This window comes from Caenorhabditis elegans, chromosome X (assembly GCF_000002985.6).
Source record: "Caenorhabditis elegans chromosome X".
Lineage (NCBI taxonomy): Eukaryota > Metazoa > Nematoda > Chromadorea > Rhabditida > Rhabditidae > Caenorhabditis > Caenorhabditis elegans.
This window is the reverse complement of record NC_003284.9, coordinates 13,141,601-13,162,658: the sequence shown is the minus strand read 5'-3', so window position 1 is coordinate 13,162,658 and position 21,058 is coordinate 13,141,601. Positions and strand designations below refer to the sequence as shown.

The 21,058-nt window shown below is 35.5% G+C and overlaps 2 protein-coding genes, 1 long non-coding RNA gene and 6 other non-coding genes across 16 annotated transcripts in view; 5 read left to right on the top strand and 4 right to left on the bottom strand.

Annotated features, from left to right (window-relative positions):
• The window catches only part of mob-2, a gene marked incomplete at both ends in the record, with an annotated part of 17,256 nt that extends 7,417 nt beyond the window's left edge, over positions 1–9,839 (top strand). The window contains 6 exons of one of the 7 annotated variants that reach the window (NR_002420.1): positions 6,897–6,947; positions 6,995–7,078; positions 7,181–7,349; positions 7,798–8,083; positions 8,261–8,481; positions 9,049–9,216. Coding sequence is in view for 6 of the 7 variants with exons in the window: in NM_077785.5 (NP_510186.1) it covers positions 6,897–7,078; positions 7,181–7,349; positions 7,798–8,083; positions 8,261–8,481; positions 9,049–9,216 (1,026 nt within the window). Of the gene's footprint in view, positions 1–1,182; positions 1,322–4,115; positions 4,247–5,199; positions 5,301–6,849; positions 7,079–7,180; positions 7,350–7,797; positions 8,084–8,260; positions 8,482–9,048 lie in introns of those variants that run through there. The other 6 variants (NM_001392870.1, NM_077784.7, NM_171789.6 and 3 more) reach the window with 6 other exon arrangements.
• Positions 4,415–4,606, bottom strand: F09A5.10. Its single transcript, NR_072362.1, has one exon. It is a non-coding gene; the product is annotated as an Unclassified non-coding RNA F09A5.10 (non-coding RNA).
• On the bottom strand, positions 9,821–21,058 carry F09A5.3 (uncharacterized protein; the record flags this gene model as incomplete). Of its 2 annotated transcripts, none has more annotated exons than NM_001270283.3 (7): positions 11,691–11,773; positions 11,096–11,272; positions 10,885–10,996; positions 10,646–10,836; positions 10,504–10,592; positions 10,337–10,457; positions 9,821–10,286 (listed from the first exon to the last, which is right to left on the bottom strand). In NM_001270283.3, the coding sequence occupies exons 1-7, from the start codon at positions 11,739–11,741 to the stop codon at positions 10,185–10,187; spliced, it is 843 nt and encodes a 280-aa protein (NP_001257212.1). In that variant the 5' UTR covers positions 11,742–11,773. The 2 variants fall into 2 exon arrangements, with proteins under 2 accessions (NP_001257212.1, NP_001257213.1); NM_001270284.2 differs by lacking the exon at positions 11,691–11,773 and adding an exon at positions 20,932–21,058 and having other exon boundaries at positions 10,185–10,286.
• On the top strand, positions 17,388–17,446 carry F09A5.11. The gene has a single exon (NR_072361.1). It is a non-coding gene; the product is annotated as an Unclassified non-coding RNA F09A5.11 (non-coding RNA).
• Positions 17,565–17,663, top strand: mir-54. Its single transcript, NR_001263.2, has one exon. It is a non-coding gene; the product is annotated as a pre-microRNA mir-54 (primary transcript).
• mir-55 lies at positions 17,735–17,832 on the top strand. The gene has a single exon (NR_001264.2). It is a non-coding gene; the product is annotated as a pre-microRNA mir-55 (primary transcript).
• F09A5.15 lies at positions 17,740–17,829 on the bottom strand. Its single transcript, NR_157061.1, has one exon. It is a non-coding gene; the product is annotated as a pre-microRNA F09A5.15 (primary transcript).
• mir-56 lies at positions 17,872–17,968 on the top strand. The gene has a single exon (NR_001266.2). It is a non-coding gene; the product is annotated as a pre-microRNA mir-56 (primary transcript).
• On the bottom strand, positions 20,628–21,024 carry linc-43. The gene has a single exon (NR_102223.1). It is a non-coding gene; the product is annotated as a long non-coding RNA linc-43 (long non-coding RNA).

Here is a 21,058-nt window from a genome sequence, read left to right as displayed (position 1 = left end):
GTTCTTTTATTAATTTCATTTTTTCCAATCATCAAACATGAATTAAACGGAGAGTAAACGGAGTAGTACCTTCTTTATCAGTACTGATGTCACTCTCTGATTCTGAATTACAGCGCACCTAAGTTATCGCTTTTTTCATGGTTTATTCCAAAAGCTCGTAAAGTTTTAATATGGGTTACGGAAAATGTAGCCGTGCACAAATCAGACAGAAGAACAGAATCAACTTGATTAGGAATCACACTTTTCACACTTGTTTGTAGCCGACATTTGGAGCTGTTTGTTACTTTTTTCACCGTTTTCTCGATTTTCTGAACATATACACTTTTATTCTCAAAGTTAAATTTTCGATTTTAATTTTGCTTCATTGAAACATTAACTTTTTGAATGGACTAGTCTAGTTGTAATGAGTTTTTTAATTCATTAATTTTCCCTAATAAAATTACTACTTCTACACAAATCGTGGTTTTCAAGTTACAACTACACACAAAAAAGCCATAGGAACTAGATCAGGTGTCGATAACACGTAGTGGTAACATAATATATTGTGTCCTTAAACCAAATAGAGTTGTTGTAGTTAATGGTGTGACGGCAAAGGTAGAATTCGGTAGCGGTGGATAGTTTGGAGAGGCTTGAGCAAATATGGTGGCTCGGGGAGATGGAGGGAGAGAGGGGCGCCCTCTTTCGTTCTTTTCCTCTTTTTCATTCTCTCGCATTCCTTTGGTTCCGAGTCCAAGGCACCCGGCTGGTCTGTGTGAACAATACAAGAAACATAATACTCGACAACTCGAGACCCGTTCACTAAGACTGAACACCTCTCTGAATCATATTCTACTCTTATTTTCGTTGTTTTGAACTTCTAGTTGATACGTCGAGCACTTGGATATTCAAAAATAAAAATTCGCCTTTCCGTCTCAAAAACCATGCAAATAACGATTGGAGGGGGTAACGCGGGGTGATCTGCCTGAATGCAAATAAATATGTTTTGCACTTTTCGTCGACTGACCGCTATTCTCCAATCTGAACCACACAATCAACCGGTCTCTGGTCACTCATTCCATTTTTTTTTTCATTTTGAATTCATCCTTCTTCCCGACTCATTTTCTCACAGAAAACTCGTTTTTTTTTCTTTTGGTTTTTTTTCTGATCTTCTTCTATGAACTTGAAAACAACCACTACCTTCAGAGCATAAAATGTCTGTGGCGATAGGGGAACGACGGCAGCCTTCGTCACATTTGGCACGACGAGCTTCTGTGGATTTAGACGATGCACCGGGCTGTTGTCCAGCAAAACTACTGATATCAAATATATTAAGCTTTGCAACGTATGTTTTCAAAACATTTTTTGAAATGATCGGGATTATCTCAACTGAAATTTAAAAAAAACTGTGAACCGTATAATTTAAATGTGTTTACAATATGACTTTTTGTAATAGGAGTAAACTTTAAAAAGAGAGAAAATTGTTATCTAAATTCCAACGCAACGTTTTCAATGAAATTTAACACTCAACTTTTTGAAATTAGTCAGAAAATACCTAAATTTATTTCAAGAGTTATTTTCAGCGTAGTATTACTGAAATATCTTGTGGAATTTGTTTCTGTTAGTTTCATTATTTATGATCTCATTCAAGTATTGTTGAAAGATTATTTTCTAAACATTTTCTGAGTTATGTAAATGTAAATTTCGGAATTCCTTTGTTTTCTGGGCGACACCAAACAATTGGATAAATATCATGAGTCAGGCTATAATTTTTTTTAATTAGTGAAATCATTCACATTACACCAGGGGCAGTACAAAAAAGCCAAATAAAAACTGTTCGCAAGAACTGTCAAAAATAAGAAATGACCGGAGCCAATGCTGGCTCATTGACATAAAATTAATAGAGTCAACTATTTGTAGTTCCAGCGGGTTAAACCGAAAACTGATGATTTGATTTTCATAAAAATTAAACATAATTTAAGATTGTTGAAAAGAGAAACTGCACGACCATATGAAAATTTAAAGAAAAACTCTTGATTTTTGCATAGAGCTTTTTTGTACCAAAACTAAAACAAAACTAACATTGCCACAATAAAAAGCTAGTTGTTTCTAAAAATGCTAACCGATCAACAATTGGTAAAAAATTCCAGAATGACGAATAAATAAATCTTTCCCCCCCCCCCATAACTACTACTTCGTATTGCGAATATATAATTTGTATTCAAAGCTACAATTTTTCTTACGAATTGCATTATTCTAATCAAGTAATGTTATCGGTTGTGTCTCAAAGGCAGGCCTTTCTTCCATTTTTTATTATTTCTTTTTTTTTCAAGTAAGAGAATAAGTGGAGAATATTTTGAATGTTTTCTGAATTTTCCATTATAAAGTGGAAAATTAATTTCAATTATTCCTCACACACATACATACATACCTCCGCCTCCATCAATAAAAACCTGAATGTAATTTCATTCAATGCAGTCAACAACCAAATTACAGTTACATACTTTTCCTGCTTTTTTCCCCGTCCAACCACTTTCACAATTAATTTCGTAATGATCAAGAAATGACAAGTGCAGCGATGGACATAAAGGTTAACGACTAGTAGAGGCATCATGATTGATAGGAAAGTTTGAGAAAATTTTTGAGACCCCCATCAGCCGGCCGATCGCTTTAAAGTAGTTTCAAACTTTTGTAACAACTATTTTTTGGACAGAAACAAAACTGAAAACCTTTGATCAGATAAGAGCCTCAAATAACGTACTGAAAACAGTCAAAAACTTGTTTTTAGTGGCAATCCAATTTTTAAAACTTTTGACCAACGACTGCTATTTGGTTTTTGATGGCAATTTTGAAAACGGTTTCTCATTTTTGTGCAGCTTGTAAAGACGTGAGACTTAGAACATTGTTGTAAAAACTGAACGGCTATCTTGTAGAATTATAAAAGTTTTAAGTCAACTTTAAACTAATTTCCCATATGTTGTAAGCCTAAAATATTCACGTACATTGGGGGTTTATTGAAACGCCATAAAATATTTAAACAACTATTTCCTGATTTATTGTTTCAAATTCAAATTTCTAATTTAGCTTTCAGTTTTAAATTCCAAAAACAAAAATTGTAATCTGAAATTGTAACAATTTGATTAGCACCCCAGCAAGATTATTGATTATTATTATATTCAATAATCGTCGGAAAACTGGTAGGCGTGAGAACTCCATCCCATAGAATTTATTCAAAAAAGTCTACTTGCCTATTCTTTCATCCTCTCACAATTTTCTCTTTCTGTGCATTGCATTATTGAATTACACAATCTTCTTTATTAAAAAAATATGAATAGTTTCAATGTCTGAACATGCTCTTTATACGTCCTATTCATCACTTTTTGCTTATCATTATCAACTTGTGTGCCTCTTCCCTTGTGCCCCCATTCCTTTCCAATTGATAGTAAACATGGCACATTATCTGTCGCAATGGAAAACGGGGGGCCGAAACAAGGCACACCCAAAAATGGACGTTATATGGGGGCTGCCAGAACGACTGTAGAATAGGGAAATGTGGAAGAGAGGCGTGAGAAAAAGAGGAAAATGATCGCGAGAGCGGCAGCAGGTCGGGCTGGGCATTCCGATGGAACTGTTTCATTTGAAGCTAGAAAGTGTTAAAAGCAGTTCTAGTTCACTTTTAAATTTTTCTGCCGAATAGTAGGATTGTGATGAAAACATGTTTTTTCCTGCAACAAAAATTTTCAAAATTTCAAATTGTTTTCACAAAATCAATGTAGACTCCAGTTTTGTACAGCGATATTACATTTGAAGCTGGAAAAGTCAATTTACAAACCCCAAATTTCTAACAGCAAAAATGAATTTTTGTCAACACCCCTACTTCTAACTTTTATTACCCTATCTCATTGTTCCATTATCTCACATTTTATTTCCACCAATAGGTTATCGGTAATGTCATGGGAACCATCATTTTTCAGCCTGTATGCTTTGAATGCATTGCGAAATCTTCCAAACCTTTTTACCTAACCTTTTCGAGAATCAATAAATGCGACGCGCGTAAAAAGAATGAACCCAAAAGGGAGTCGGTGAGTGTTTATGGATGTGTATGAGAAACTGCGCTCTGTTGGACAAGAGGGGGGAGAGGGTTCCTGGAAAACAGTCATTTTTATTAGCATGCGAGTCTTCCTTATTCGGTGAGCCGATTCCATGCGGGGATGTTTCTCTGCCAAATTTTCAATATTCTAGAAGGTGTTCAGCGATTTATTGGAGTTTGGTGAGTATTTTTAAAATTTTATTCCGAATACAGGCAACGTTTGAAAAAATAAGTAAATTGCGAAACTTTCAAAAATCATCATCTTCTATCGGTGTTGATCAATCAAACGCTAGCACGGCTGTCCGTCAGCTCTTTCGCCTCCTCTTTCTCTTTTTTGTCAATATCCTTCGTCCATATGTTTTTTATCCGCCCGGGAGCCGAGAAGCAGACGAAAAGTCTTGAACAAGATATCCAATATCTCATCTTTCTCCGGTACCTCTTTTTGCCAAAATTGTTTTATTTAACTAGTGTCTTAGGTCTATGAGATATGACAATTTTATTCAAGTTTTATTAATTTTGGCAAATAATTTTAAGTATGTTTTGATACTTTAAAAATTCGCTTTAATGTTTTCATATAGACATTTATTTTTGCATAACCGAGTCGATCTCTTCAGTTACTCTTTTTGGTCAAAAGTAAAAAAAATAATTTTTTTCATTTCGAACTGGAGTCGCGAATAAATGAACCGTGGTTTCCCCATCAGTCTTCCATTCCCAAACTTCACTTTGACGGCTTATACCCCGATTAGTCTTGAGTTGATCGAAAAGTGTTCAACACTGAAAATATAGGAAAAATATTCAATTTTGATTGTATCAAAATTCAAATTAGTCATATGTAGTCAGAGGCTCTTTTTCGCCAAACTTTTCATGAAATTGCGGTTTGTCTCACAGTAAACTGAACTGCTTCACAAAATTGAAAGTGCCTCTGAACGGTGTTTCAGCAAATAAAAAACACACATTTTGCAACTTCAAAACTACCGGACGACAAAATAGGTCTACCATGTGCATATTTGTCTATTGTATGCATTGACAAGTTTCACTCTCACCTGTTTGAAGAGGAGACCTTCTACACTTCCTCCGTATTCCTCGTTTCTCTTTTTTTCGTATTCCTCCTGCTGCTGTTGCCTGTCTCCCGTATGACAGAAGTATGTGTATGTGTGTATGTATGTGTGGTAGAGGTAGTAGTGTATTATTCTTTCTACTTCCCTTCATCTTCATCATCATCATCTTTTCTTCCGTAGGTGAAAAGAGAAACATTTCGGTTCTTTTGTCTTAAATCCGATTATCGATTGATTTTATTTGTTCGAGAGCGGGATCAGTGGCTGTCTCTTCTGTTTGTTTCACCGAGCAAGCGAAACTACCCTAGCAGAAGTTTTGCAAGCCGCAGTGAAATGAAAGTTCATTTTTTTGTCCGCAGACACCTTTCTCAAATTGATTTTCTCTAAAATTACCCCAAAAAGTCATACTTGTTCTAAAATTTCTTTGAACAAAGAACACTAATTCAAGAAAAAAAAATTGGTAGAGCTCCCTTTTTTTGGCTGAAAAATTTGTGTGAACCTTTTTCAAATAACTTCAAAAATGTTATAGTGCTAGAAAAATTCTGTCGTTAATTGGTTTGTTTTAAAAGAAATTAAAAATACCAAGCTAATATTTATTTTTTTTTAAATACATCTCTGAAATAAATTCCTAGAACTTCGGTTTTTGAAATCATTCGGCAAAAGTTTTCAAAAATGTTTATTGAAAAAATGAAACTTTGAAGAACGCCCATTCCGAGTTTTTTTCTCGTCATTTATGAAAAAGGACGCCGCGGCACTGAACCCTACAAAGCCCACCAGAAGCATACACACTTTGTTGTTTTTTTTTTCGTTTGTTTTGTGTTAGTTTTTTTTTCCCCTATTCCCCATTGTTATATTTTACATACCTCAGATTATCAATTTTATGACGTGGAGCACGTTAAAAGTTATTGACATGGGAGTGGCTAGGTTGTTATGGGATGATGACTGTGTTTAGTGTAAACATATACGTTTCAAAAAAGATTGAGAGGGGAGTGGTTTTGTCCATTTTTCGCGTTTTTGCTCGAATTTGATGACGCGATTTTTTGTGTGCTTATGGAGGTGGCCGAGATGCTATTATCACAAAAAAGCGGTTTAGCGGGAAATCAACTTTTTATAGAATTTATTTTTTGTGAAATTGATTGTGTTCAGCGCTTGAAAAAATAATAAGTGCAAAAGTGGTCGACTGAGAGAAAATCATGGCACCTAAACTTGTTGTCAGTGGGCTTATAACTTTTAAAATTACTTTTTTTGTAGTGATTTTCTTCCCACTTTGGTTTTTTTCCGTTTTGAACATTTTTAATTGCACACTTTGCACTCTCCGAAACCAATTTCACAACGCTGCTAGGAGCCGCTCTGTGCTGCTAATAGTTCTCACCGACGCTCACATCACTTTGAGCACTAAATTTGCAAGTTAAAAGTGTGGAAACAAAAAAAGGACCCAGCGAAAAAAAGGCATTCGTTTTTTTTGTAGTCTTCAAAAATTGCTGCCCGCTTTTCCTTCTGTTTCTGACCAAACGGAAATTCGCTTTCCGCAGGTGATTCTGTTCCGACACGCCTACTCATACTTGCCTTTTTTTTCTAAAACGTCTTCTTATTCCTTTTTCTCAACTTCTGTCGTTTTCACCGCATCCTCCCTCTCCTCCCACTCACTCACGAAATTCAATTCATCATTGCATCTTAGCTCTTTTTGTGTTGAGAAAAAAAAGTGTTATAGAGCCAAATCAATTTCCAGAGCCACAAAACAAAATCAATGAGTGTCTGAGGGTGTGTGGGACCCAATGTCAGAGACATTACCAAATCCAGACTCATCAACGGCCACTGACAGATCAGTGAGATCCGTATTCGGAAATTTTCGGCAATTGTTCAGTAGTTGCAGTTTTATGCGACGTAAAAGCAGTGGCGTTCCAATTGATGACAAATTACAACAGTTGCACCAACAGTTTTCAACTGAAAATGAAGAGTACGGGGGGCTTTCTTTGGGAAATTGGGGAATTTTAATTTGCACGGGGAAACCGAGTCCAGCACATCTGCAGCCATCACATAATTATCGATTTTTTTGCAGCCGTTCACGTCGGAGCAAGGAGAGAACCGCAACGACTGGAACGGGTGGAGCGGCAGTCGCAAGTGCAGCCGATCGAATGTCAAAACGTGTCGCGTCAGCATCGTTGGCAGTCAGGCCACAGGCAAAATCGTCGGATTTAATGTGCGTCTGCGATTCGATTGATGGAAATGTAAGTTGAATTGTAGAATTAATAGGTAATTTGAAAACAAGAATCATCAATTTGTTAAAAGTTGTCGTTAGTTGAATTAGAAACGCGGAAATCTGACAATTTCAATTTGTTATTTTTTTAAGCTGCGAAAAAATCCCCTTTTTTTTAACAATTTTAAATTTTAGCCGATGCACAAAACTGTGTTAATATCACTCAAAAATTCCCAAAGTTAACATACCAAATGTTACCAATATGGTAGTAGAAAGAACAATTGGTATGTACAACGCATTCCAAATGATGCATTTTTGTTATCAAATTTCTATGTTTGATTTTTGAAATGAAAAATTATACTTCAAAATAATAGAATTTACAATTTTTCCTTAAAAGTGTGCATTTGCACAGCAATTGACGCACGATTGCGGCCCGACATTTATTGATTCCATAATGCTATTAAATTCCCTTTTTTCAGACGGTTGCCAAGATCACAAGTCTTCCAGAAGGCATCGAAAAGCGAGAATGGATTGCTCACAACGTTCTCGGACTTTTCGAGCATGTAAACGCTTTGTGTGGAACGTTATCAGAGGTGTGCACCCAACAATCGTGCCCTCACATGAGCTTTCCGGGCACGAGCAAAGCAATTTACACAGACGAACGTGGCAAGCGGCAGGTGTATCCAGCGGTGCAGTACATTGATTGTGTTATCACACAGTGCGAGTCGATGAGCCGACAAGAGGAGATTTTTCCAACTAAATATGGTAAGATGATTTCAAAATTAAAAAAAAAAAAACAAAACCAAGAAAGCTTCAGTTTTGGAAGGTTTTCAAATATGCTGTTAAGCATTTATTAAATATTTAAATTTAAATACTACAATTGAATCTATTTGAAGTGCTCAATTTTCCACCTTAAATAATATAAACAATATTTTTTTCCAGGCAACAAATTCAACGGTAACTTTGAGCCGGCGGTGAAGAAAATGCTCAGCCACTTATTTCACTGTATGGGCCACATGTATCTGAAACATTGGGACGTGCTCGGCGCACTGCAACTTCGCCCCCAATGTGCAATTGTGTTTGCGCATATTGCAGAGTTGGGAAGGACATTCAGCCTGCTCGATGCCAAAGATCAAGAGCAAGTTGACGAATGTGTGACGGAGGTTTGTTTTGAGCTTGATTAGTTTCGTCACGTAAATCACATGCGTAACCAATGCGAAACGTCATTGACATGTAACGTCTTGTGTAAAAAATGTTTTTTTAGTGAAAAACCACAGCAAATTGTATTGAATTTGTAAAAAAAAGAATGTTCAGTGACCAGACAGTCGTCAAACCACACCCATCAGTGTTCCTAATTATATATAATTATCGTATATTACCTCGTCTGTTTGTAGCCTTTGCCAGTAAGAAAAAAACTAAAGCAGAGGGTATTGAAGTTCTTAGCTTAGTTTTCTTAGTCAGTTTTTTTTTGTAACAATTGCGATGTGAATTTGAAAAAAAAACCTAATGCAATTTTTTGAATTGAATGTTGTATAATGTAGTATCAATGCAAACAGTAATTTGTCTGTTAGTCTATCAAGACAAACTCAAATTTAACTACTCCCGTCCCCGTTTCTACAACTCAACTGACAAAAAGGTTTTGCCTGTTTTTTATCTAGCTTTATTAGAATTGATTAGAATTACTTCAGATTGTACTTCAAATTCTTAAAAATTCACGCTTTTTTTTTCAGGTGCGCCCAATCCTGCCCGTGCTATCACAAACGTTATCTCTGGACGATCCGGACCATCCACACGACGGTGATCGTTCAAGCCGGGTTCCATCGTCGAAGAGCGGTAGTTGGGGAGGATACCCGTCACCGGCAGTGTTGTCATGCAAAGCTTATGCTCAGACCTGTTGACCGTCATTCTGCCCTGCGGTTTTGTTAAAAATGTACACTTCTTCTGCCATTAGAACGCTTAACTTTATGCCTATTCGCTTTTGTTCAATTATTATCAGGTCATCTCTCTCTCTCTCTCTTTCTTCTTCTCTCATCATTCACTACCGAATAATTATTATGTTTTTGAATCTTTCAATTTTCAATTTTTCAATTTAATCCCCTTCCCATCTGCACCCTTTACGTGTCCTGCAATCCCATCCGAAATACGATCAGATTTTCTAGTTGCTGTCGCCAATTCCACCTCTCTCTCTCTCTCTACACCCCAGTTGTTTTTTTGGTTAACCATCATAAGTTGTGATTTATCAGAATTGATAATTTAGATCTGGGTTGAATTTAAACGTTTTTGAAATGATAACTACTCTCATTTCATGCACTTTTCCTTACAGCACGGGAGCGCTTTGTTGTATGTTCTTCTATTCTCTTTTGTTTTTGTGAATATTTTCAGCATTCATTGGATGTTTTTTATTCTTTTCTCAACACAGTCCTACCCTTTTCTTTACGTGTTCTCTTATTTTCCCATTTTTGTTTCGGTATTCATTTTGTTCTCACTAACTGTAGCAGAATAAAATTGATTTAATGGTTTATTTAAATGTTTTGTGGTTCTCTAAAAACCAGTGAATATAGGAAAAATACATAAGAATAGAAAAATTATATTACAAAGGTTAACTAATTGGGCGTGGATTTTGTTTAATGACTGAGCTATTTACATTTATAACTTAAGAAATTAATTATTTTCACTTTAGCAGTAGAATTCAGTTTTAAAAAACGTTTTAAGTTTAAGAATTTCAATATAAAACTACACCATCGACAAGAAAATAATTTTGCTCAAAAGTTGCCAAAATACAATAAAAATCTCACAACACTTCAATTATCATGGGAGTCTAGAAAAATGTTAACTTTTGATTTTTACCGTATATAGTATTTTAACTTCAGAGTTTGATAAATAGGCTTTCAAAATTTCGTGGATGGAGCGGCGCTGGAATCACAGAGAAGTCGGTCCAGTTGTTCAACACAACAACATGCATGTCTCTCTGAAAGGAATAAAGGAATAAAAAAAATTTTCAAACTGATTGATACGAACCATGCGGATAATTTTGCACAAGTTGCAGGCCATCAATCTTTCCGTGGTGAGTAGAAAATTGAGATTTTTGTTGTGCCAGCACTTGTAGTTTTTCCAAAGAAAACTGTGCTGCTTAGCAATTCTGAGAAATACAACGACATATAATTTCATATTAATCTGACACTAACGCTTCTAGATCAGTTCTCTTTTCCAAAGCGACCTTTTGATTCAGGTTCTTGTTGGTAAGACCGACTTGTGGAAGTTGCAAATTAAGAAACTAAAATCAAATCAAAAATTTTGTTTCGAAAAACAATTTCATCTTCATCCTACTTGAATAAACTCGTGGATACACTCTCTTGTAAATTCAATGCGTTGAATTTCATGCTCCAAAATACGAAGAGACGAACGTAGAAGCCTTGCAAAGTGAAATCTTGGGTTGGTGATTATCTTGTGAACGTAATCACCGTTTTCTGGAATAATACGACCAAGCGGGTCAATGAGGAAGTGATGAAGCATGCGATCTATAAAACATTAATATTGTTACGGGCTTGATTATTTTAAATTTTTACTTCTGCAACATCTAAATACACTCATGGTGCAGTTATAAATAAACTGCATGACAACTGCCGCACGGAAGACGCTGTTCTTGATGAAGCACATGTGAGCATCCATTTCGTTTGCCTAAAACATAATTTTACAGTTTTCTCGTTACGGTGACCCGACGAGTAATTTTCATATTAACTATTTAATAAATATCATTAAAATATTTTCAAAACTCACATTATCCTTGAACATTTCGCACCACTCCCCATGGCCTCCTCTCAACACATTGGAGATTGTATCCTGTTCCATAAAGGCTACTTCAACTTCTTTCATAAATGAATACTTGAGAATGTTGTCTGCAATACCGTCGCACAAGGAGGCTACCTCACATGAGAAATTACAGTTGCGGCGGGTCTGAAAACTTGTAGAAGCTTTCGATTCGAAAATGTTTTTCAGTGGCTAATTTAACCACTGAAAGAAGTTATTTTAATTTCTATGGACAAGTTCATAAAACATTAAAAATTTCAGCTAAAATGAAACAAATGTTTTGTTTTTTTTTTGGAATTGACTCAACGTACGGTGATTTTCACTTGGGATTATTTAGGAATTATCCAAAATGTTTTGGAAAAATTAAATCCATAATGTACACAAGGAATAAACTAAGTCTCAGTGAAATTGCGCATATTCATAATTTTTAATTATAAAATGAAATTAGTCTACAGTGCATTTGTTTTTTCACTTCTACGGTTCTATCGGGAGGCGCATTTATGCGGTATGGTCTTGCAAAAAAACAAGTGCTGACTAATAATTTACTTAACATATATTCACTTACGCAGTAGCATCTTTTAAGTTCATCATCATAACGAGACTGAAGATTTGTCATTTTAAGTTGTTCAACGAAAATAGAATCTGAAAATCAAGATAGAATGTTGAATTTTAAAAATAAAATCACAAAGACGAACAAAAACCAGAAGGTTGAGATTTGAATCCGTCATTCTGACAAAAAAAAAGAAGAAATAAATTCTAAGCATTGCAAATTATACAGAATAACGGAAATTTATGTAGAAGTGAGTGAATCGAGAACAACGAAATTTAGAGAACACCTCTTTTCTCAGAAAATTCGTTTTTCATTTCAAAAAATGCCAGAAAGATTGGCAATTCCCAAAAAAATTGGAAACGAATGAATATTGGGAAATAAATGTGTACCAAATTGCTTTTTTGCTCAGGAAACCTTCATTTTTTAAAAACTGAGCCTTGAAACTGAAATGTGTAGACCTATTCCAATGCTAAAAAGAGTAATTGGATACAAAAACTTAACTGCTTATAGGTTATATAAATCTATATGTTGGAGTGCTTGGAACATTATTTCATGTAATAACGCTAATAATCGCATTCTGATCATAGACTGACTGTGAAAGTATTTCTTAGAAATTAGAACAAAGTGCCACATAATTGTGAGACTGCTTTATGGGAAAAATATTTTTAAAAAATTAGAATTTAATACATTGTTGACAATAGTAAACGAAAACGTGAAAAGACGCAAAAAAATTATAGGAAGTATTGAAAACTTTATTAATTCCTGTCACGTTCAAGCAAATTGTCTCAAACAATATTTCGAAGTTATAAAATGTAAATAGGTATATTCCAAAGTTGAATTAAAAATTTCGTACGGCCAATAGGAAAATGATTAAAAACAATTGTACAACTGTACTTATACAACTATTTCTACGATGAGCCGTTTGTTTTTCAAAAAACATGACGAAAAAGATAAATAGTTAATTTTCCCGCCATGCTCATTTTTCTTGAAACCGAGCCATATGGAAAATAGATGAGCTTGAAAATTTTTTGCAAAGAAATTGAAAACATTAAATCAAAAAATTAATAAATATTTGAAAGAAACTGTTTTTCAGATTTTAAATTAAATTGTAAATAATATAATACAATTATAGGAATCAACGAACAAAATTGTCTGAAAACTTGAAAACGACATTAATTAAGTAATATCAAGCTTGACTTCCATTTTGCACAAAACGTTTTCTATTTTAAAACTGAGAAAAAAACAAAAACTAAAATGACAAGCGATTTCAGCTGCATGATGGTTGAACATGTTCGATGAGATGAGCACACATTATTCATAGCAAAAGTGCGTCATTGCCAGCTTTTTTTTGTTACAAGAAAGCGTTCTGCTAGGAAAATTTCTAACTCTTTTGCATTAAACAAGTTTGAAAAGAAATCACAAAACACTTCCTGTCACAAATTCAAAAGGACATGATTAGTTTTGTTATGGCTTCAATCCCAAAAGCCATAGTGTAAGTGCGCGAAACAGAAAAAAAAGTGTGAATTGCGAATAAATAATGAGTTTTGGAAGAGATTGAAGTCAGATGTATCAAAAAACACAATGAGCACGTGAAAATCCGATTTAATTCTATTTAAAAATCTAGGCATACGTATTAAAAGTGTTTAATTTGCGTTTCAATTTACAGTATTTTTAGCTCGCGCACTTTTGATTTTACCGCTCATAAGTCGTCTTTTGTGAACGCCGTCTTGGGATTTGGTATTAATACATTAACATTAGTTAAACATAATTTTATTTAAAAAACATTCCAAAAACTGTTAGACTTTTAAAAATGTGCGGACAAATTTTAGTAAATTTCCAAATTATATAAAAAATGTATTTTTCAAGAAATTTTATGTCCTGCTGCAGGTTTGAGCTGGTTTGCCTTTCTAATGACAGAATACACGTAATTAAAACATGATTAAATTAGGAAATGGTTCACATAGATTTTTTAGTTAACTGACTTCCAAACATATGATACGTGAAAACTAAGTGTTAATCACTTTTCTACTTCAGCGTTTTGCAGAAAAAAAATTTGAAACGGAATAAAAATGAAAGAAACAAATAAACGTAAGTAAACTACTCATTAAATATCTATGATCTAAATGTTTCTTTACTGTTGTACAACTACAGACTTCTAATTTGTCATATTTAATTTGTCTATTTTGGATGCCTTTGGAATTTTTTGTATAGAGTTGTTCACGTAATAAAATACCTGCCGATTCGTTTTTTCTTCATCATTAATTGAACAATTATTAATTTGCTCAAAAACTACACATTGGAATAGATAACTGACAACTCAAGAAAAAAAACAAATGTATAATATTATCACCCCACACGAAGATAACTGGAGTTTCTATTTTGCCAACGGCTGTATTTATACATATTCCTCGTAGACGTGTCAGAAGGTACAATCTGATGCTACTATGCGGAGTCGGACAGAAGAAATAATAGGATATCAATCAGAATAATATTATCAATTCTAGTGAGATGTATTACTTCCGCTTTCAGTCTGGGTATGTATGCTCCGTGGAATTTATCATAGACAACCAGGAAAAAGATTCTGAATTATGTGACATCAATTGTGATAGAGACATCACTTTGGAGTTTGTTAAAAGCTGCGTATGGTAAAACAAGGATATAAGAATTTGGGAAATTTTCTATTTGGCATCTGAAACTACTACAATTGCTGGAATTTCCGGCTGTTGAAATTTGTCTTACCAGCAATTCAAAAATCGGCGTGTTCTGAAAATGCAAATTGCTCTTAAATCATGTTTTCAAATTTCTACAGGTTTTAAAGCGTATAAAATTTTTTGTGACAGAAATAACTCTTTTCAAGTATAATACAAAATATTCAAATCTCAAATTGTTAAATCATATCTAGCACGAAATTCTAGAATCATAAATTATATCTAGACAAAGCTTTGTAAAAATTTAGAATCATAAATTATATCTAGACAAAGCTTTGTAAAGAAAGAAAAATTGCAGAAACTTTCTAGGAATCGGCAATTTTAGAAAAATAAAATTTCCGATTCCAACAATTGTGTTCTCTTAAAAAACATAACTCGTTTTTTATTTATGTAACCACTTGTGATGGTTTGTATCTATTAATGTGTGCTTTTTCTTCTACCTCACGATATCTTACTATCGTAATAAATTAAATTAACTTTAATTAAATTAAATACCATTGTTCAGATTTTTATATATCAAGTTTACTAAAGGAAGTATTCAAACAACTTTTGTAAAACAAGTAACGGTTTTTAGCAATTCGAGAGAACTAATATTACTTGCAGTGATTGTCGATGGTTTTTCATTTGTTTTGTCCTTGTACATGTTGGAAACGATTCCTCTTGTTTTTGAACTTATTTTGAACATCACCTCTTTTATTTTGACTAGTATATTTGTAACAAAAACTAAATTCCCGTTTCAGCTGATAGAGCTAATATACAGTCGGTTGCTTGGCCACTTTGTTGTGCCTACCTATTGTTTTTGCCGCGGCGTTACTCCCGGTACGTTTTTGTTGATTTTGAATTCCTCTCATTCCCATTTTCTCTTCATTTCTGTTTTTCACATTTTCCTTTTTTTTTCACGTTATTTTCCATTGGCATGTGAGGCTTGGTAGTAAACATGTTTTTCGCGAATGTGCCCCTCTCTCGCCGCCATTGCCCACCATTAACACCCACCACGTGCCAGGACTAGTCGGCACCACAATGATATGCCAAAAAATGAAAAGATGAAGAAGTGGCTGAGAGCGAAAACAAGTTTGGTTCGCGAGAATATGAACAGTTTAGAAGAACTGCTAACTGAAAGTACATTGTGACAAAGGATTATACATCGATGACCATCAAATCCCTTTGAATAGAAAACATGTTTGATACCAAAACAATTGAGTGTTCAAAAAACCTCTCCGACAGATAATTCGATACAAATCAGGATTAAATTAAAAAAAAAGAGACATGTACAGTCAAAAAATTTTTTTCTTCAAATACGTGGTTTTCAACATTTAAAAAAATTTAAATATGAATGACAAAATTAAAATAAGAACCATTTCCTACGCGTAATACCGGTTGTTGAGAAATTCAACTTTTTGTAGCTCTATCATAATTTCTAATTCTGGTAATCCTCCATGATAATATAACTTCTGATCAGTTTATTAAAAACGGACTTACTAACAAAATCTTCATCTAAAGCCTTTCAAAATCAATTTGAGTTGCCTTTATCTGAAAAGTTACTCAAGTTGAAGTTATGCAAGTGCAGGTCTTAGTTCTCTAGGTTGTATGTAACCTAATTTTATTGTTTATTTTAATGTATTTTCCAATTCTAGTGCTTGGAAAGCACTCCTCAATGCTCTGAAATTTTACTTCTTAGCTTTAAATTTGAATTTGTAGCAATTGTTGTGTTTTTTAGCAGTTAAGTTATGTTAGATAAGAGTATTTTGCTTGCAAATGCTTTCCCTTTCTACAATATTCTGTTCGAAAAGGTCGAATTCCGTCTGTAGAAAGGGAAAATGGAACATAACCGTTCGATGTCTGTTCCAATCTTTTCGAAATAAGAGATAACACATGAACCTGATTCCTGTTGTTCTCTTGGTTTCAGGTTTCAATTCAACTATTTTGCGATGGACATTGACATTAAAATCCGAATTTCTTATGCAAGGCATCGTCTTATTTCATTTTGATGAAAATGCGGAACACCTGCTCCGTTCTTGTCCGGGCACCGAACGGGCTACAATTAAACGTAATCCGACTGGGTTGATGGAACATAATTGGAGGTTTGCAGCGGCTCAGACAGATGGTGGTGCCAGCCGGTGGATAAGTTCAAATGTAGGATTAGTATCTATACAATGATCAGAAAAGAGAGAGGTATGAGGAACTAAAGTATGTTGCTAGTGGCAACCAAAAATAGTATTGAATAGCTTAGATAAATGGTTCTAATATTCTCATACTAGCTTATTTATCATGTTTGTCACATTGTGATTAATTTGATAAAAAATACAATATTTGTGACAAATATTATAAAATTTTATGGTGGGCTTGCTGAGTTTCAATGGGCGAAAACTGTTATCTTATTAAAAATCCAAAGATAATTGTAGATCACAACTTCACTTTTTCGCTTCTGAAAATGCCAAAACTGCCAAAACTGAGCCTTAAATCAGCAATTTTATTGAATCGTTTTTTTTCTTCAACAGAGTACTCCTAATTTTATTGTCACTAAACATGAATTTGTTATAAAACTCGTACAGTTTTTTTTTAATTGGAATAATATCTATATCGGAATCATGAAGAACATTCTTTCAGTTTTGATTATATGATCCATTCATCATCTCATACCAATTTGTCCACTTCCGAGAAATTATTCTCCCATATCCTAAATCGCTTCTGCATTCTTCTTTAGTTCCTGTCCGTTCTCGGCGCGTCGAGTACTCTTTCTTAACTTTCCTGTAATCGGACACTCTCGATTCAATGCACTATTTCAAAACGCTCACCACAAGGCAGTGAGCGTCAATGGGCGTGCGTTTTCAATGTGGTGAGTGCTGAAGACGAAAGGGGCCTCGAGGAAAAATCTCCGCCCCTAAACGTACAATAAGACGGGCCGCTTCACGTGATGCAGAGATCGATGCCCGACGAGAGTGTGTGAGAGGGTGCGGAGTGTGTCAGACGACGAAACGTCCGATGTGGTATGTGTCTCTCCACACGGGTCGCGTGGCTGCTCATTCGGTCTCGCAAGCGCACCACCGAGCGGTCGTCTTCTCCGCTTCGTCCTATGCCCCCTTGCCGCCCCGTCCCGTCCTGTTCCTCTTCCAAATTTTCTATCACTTCTCTCTACCCCTCTTGTTCTGATATTTTCTTATTAATCTCTGGAATTGGTAATGTGAGTCGCGCTCTGACTAGGATATGAGACGACGAGAACATTGCTTTTTTAAAAGACTTGTACCCGTAATCTTCATAATCCGAGTCAGGGCTAGCTGACCATAAACATGCCTTCCAGTTTTGTTTCTTATTATTATTATTATTATTATTCGCTTATTGCGAAGCATGTCTAGATTTGGAACTTAATGGGACTCGGCAGAAACCTATCGGTTATACTTTTTGGATATGCTATACCCGTATAAGTTTCTGCTGAGCCCCTTATTCCTGTTTGGCGCTTCAAGCTATCTAACAGTAGGTGAGTTGGAACGGAGCCAGTGTCTGTTCTTGGCGGATCCATTTTGGGTTGTACCTCATCCTAAATTTGACGGTACCCGTAATGTTTCCGCTGAGAACCGACTGTGCACCACTTTGCCCATTGGATACCCCCAGAGGATATCTTGGCAGTTTGCCAGAAAACTTTTTTCAGTTGACGACAGAACGCGAGAGACACCGAAAAATAGCGAACACAACGTGGAGAGATGAAGAAAGGAGCAGGCGACCGAGGGCCGTTCGACAGGACACGCGGGTGACGGACGACGCGAACACGAGGGACACTGCAAACGAACGAGTCATAGAGATGTGGAGAAAGGGACGGGCAGCCCCCCGAAGAGGCGAATGTTTACAGCTGCAGCTAACAGCAACCACACCACCATCGCCCCTCCAACGAGCCCACGGGTACAACGGACGGCGGGACGACGGGGGGGAGGCTAGTTGGTAGAAAAACCAAGGAGAGGAAAAGAGCAGTAGACAGTGGACCGACGGGAGACACACTTCGTTTCGATAGGGCAATGGAAAAGGCGACACAGGGGGGGGGGGGAATGCAAACAGAACAGGCGGCGACTGTGAGGCGGGTGACGACGACGGGGAGTAAAAAGCACGATTAAAAGTGTTTTGCGGTACGTGTTGAGTGTTGAGGTTGTTGGAGACTGGGTTGAAACAAAACGCTTCATCATTTGAGGCCTGTGATGATAGAAACTGTTTGAACAATGATGTAGAGCTCAGTGAACATTCCAGAAAAACTTTCAGATACATTCAGACCACGTCAGACGAAAGGAACGCTGGGCAGCCCTGCTCATATAATTTTAGAACTATGAGTCATTTTTGTAGGACAATCTGTTTTGAGTATATGACTCAGCAGGGATTCAAAATAGGTTGGACAAGTTTACCTATGAGGACTAAATTTAGATTTCTGAAATTTCAGTGTTCAAGCGTAGGCGTTGTTTTTAACATTCAATGAAAATCCAATGTTGTACTTTTGTACTATTCAGAATGCTCTTCATATTAGAGTTCATAACGATCATTCCAGTCAAATCCGTGATTAAGTTTTATAAGTAGTACTACTCGCCGATTACTAATCCGTAAAAGTAGGGGTTCCCGTAGTAGTCATCGTAATGAATTCTATGCCGCTCAGACAAGTAAGGGCCAAAAACTCATTTGCATATACATATACTTGCTATCCACTCTCGTCCTCCCAAACCAACTTGTTTCCCGCATGCATTTTCGATTCTCAAATGGTCGAGTCGATTGGCAGTAAGCTCTTCCCTTTCCCGGTTTCCCGCTTGCTCTGAAGTATATCCAACGGCTACACACTTTTCTGAAGGGGAAGGAGAGGAATGGGAAAAGAACAAGTTGTATAGCTGAAGGGAAAGTGAAGCAGATGGTGGGAAGAGCAAGACTCCTATTGAAATGTCTTATTGGGGCGCAACCGACACGAACGCCATCTGCGTTCACAAGCGTACCAGGAGAACGAAAGAGCCACTAATTGAGCGAACAGGAGAGGATTTGGAAAGCAGAGTGGGTACCAGGGAAGCACCACTGCTCTGGAGAACTGAGCACACACATAACATTGAAAGGGGTTCTTGAAGATAATTGATCAAAGTTCAAGTATCCTCAGTGATAGATATACCACTTTGTGAAGTGTGATACAGGAAATATTACCTGATACAAAAAATTGAGAAAAATGTGAAAGAATAGGTAAAGTGTAGGAGACACCAATGAACTTTTTAGATGTAGAGATATTGATCACTGAGATTAAAGTTTTTTCGCTATCGCTGCTTGTATTGAACAGAAAACAACATGTTTAGAACATTCAATATTGATACAAGTTAGTAAAGTATAATTAAGTTTAGACACAGATTCTGGCATTGTCAATTTAATACTTGTAAGTTTTAGGTAAAACTTTCAGGTAGGTAAGAATATCAGGTACAGGTTACTTGTGGGGGTTTCGATTAAAATTGCTCATTTTGGCTACAGCATGCAGAATATGACGAAAATAATTGAAAATTGAATGAGCTTGAGAAAATCTCGAAAAGGACAAAGAAATTTAGACAGAGATCAGTATGAAATGTTTAGGATCGGAAAAAACATTAACGAGCATAATTTGTCAGCTGGACCATTTTTTAATAATTGTAATTTTAACAATCATGAATAACATTCTCTAATTTTTAAACAGGTGCGAAACAAATGGCCCAGCTAAAAATTTCTTCGATCTTTTTTTCACCACGGCATATTCAGATCTTCAGAAAAATTTACCGTTTTTTCTCTATCAACATTCCACCCTTAAGTTTCTAAAAAAATTGGTAAGAAAATAAATTAAAGCTATGGGGTATTCAGAATTTATTTATGCAACCTCTAGTCGTATGCACCCTTACGGACCAATTCAAACTGATAGAGGAAATACGGTTCATTACAGACCTGAATTCTAGGTCAGTTTATTTAAAGTACTACCAAACATCAAGTATTTCACAAAGTATCACATCACATATGTTTAAAATTAAAAAAAAATCTGATTTCAGTTCACTTTGTAAACGTTTTATTTCTTTATTTCTGTACACTTTTAATGTTTTTTATAGGTTTTTTTTCTTGTATTTCAGCGAACGTAATTAATTAAGTTTGAAGCAACGCTATTTTTCATTTTTATTGGTCATTATTCAAAAAATTATTTAAAAAATAAGACAAATTCCATTCTTAAGGTGCAAAACCCGTGTTCATAGTACTGTTATTCTGGACTGTCTCAATCAAACTCAACGAACAATTTTATTTAACTTTCAAATTCAAATTGTACTGTTGGAAATTGCTTTAGTTAAGTTAAATAAATCAAATCAATCAACAATATTTCATGTTTTGGACATAAGAATTTATTGAGTAAGAGATATGACAACAGATATAGGTCAAATCTGCACTTTACAATTTCCGGTTGTCGGTTTCTCTTACAAAAGCTGGTTTCGCTAAAGTTCATTCCAATTTTGCAAGCATTTTTCGCTTTTCGTTGTGTCCTTATTGGGTCAGTTTTGCCTCTCTATCTGCTATCTTTCGGTTCCCCGTCATACCTCAGACACGATGAGAATTGGAAACGGAGAAGTTGAAGAATAGACGGAAGATCGAGACGGGGGATAGAGGATAGATACAAATCAGTCGGCGTCGGGACGGATCTGATGGTACACCGGTCATAGAGAT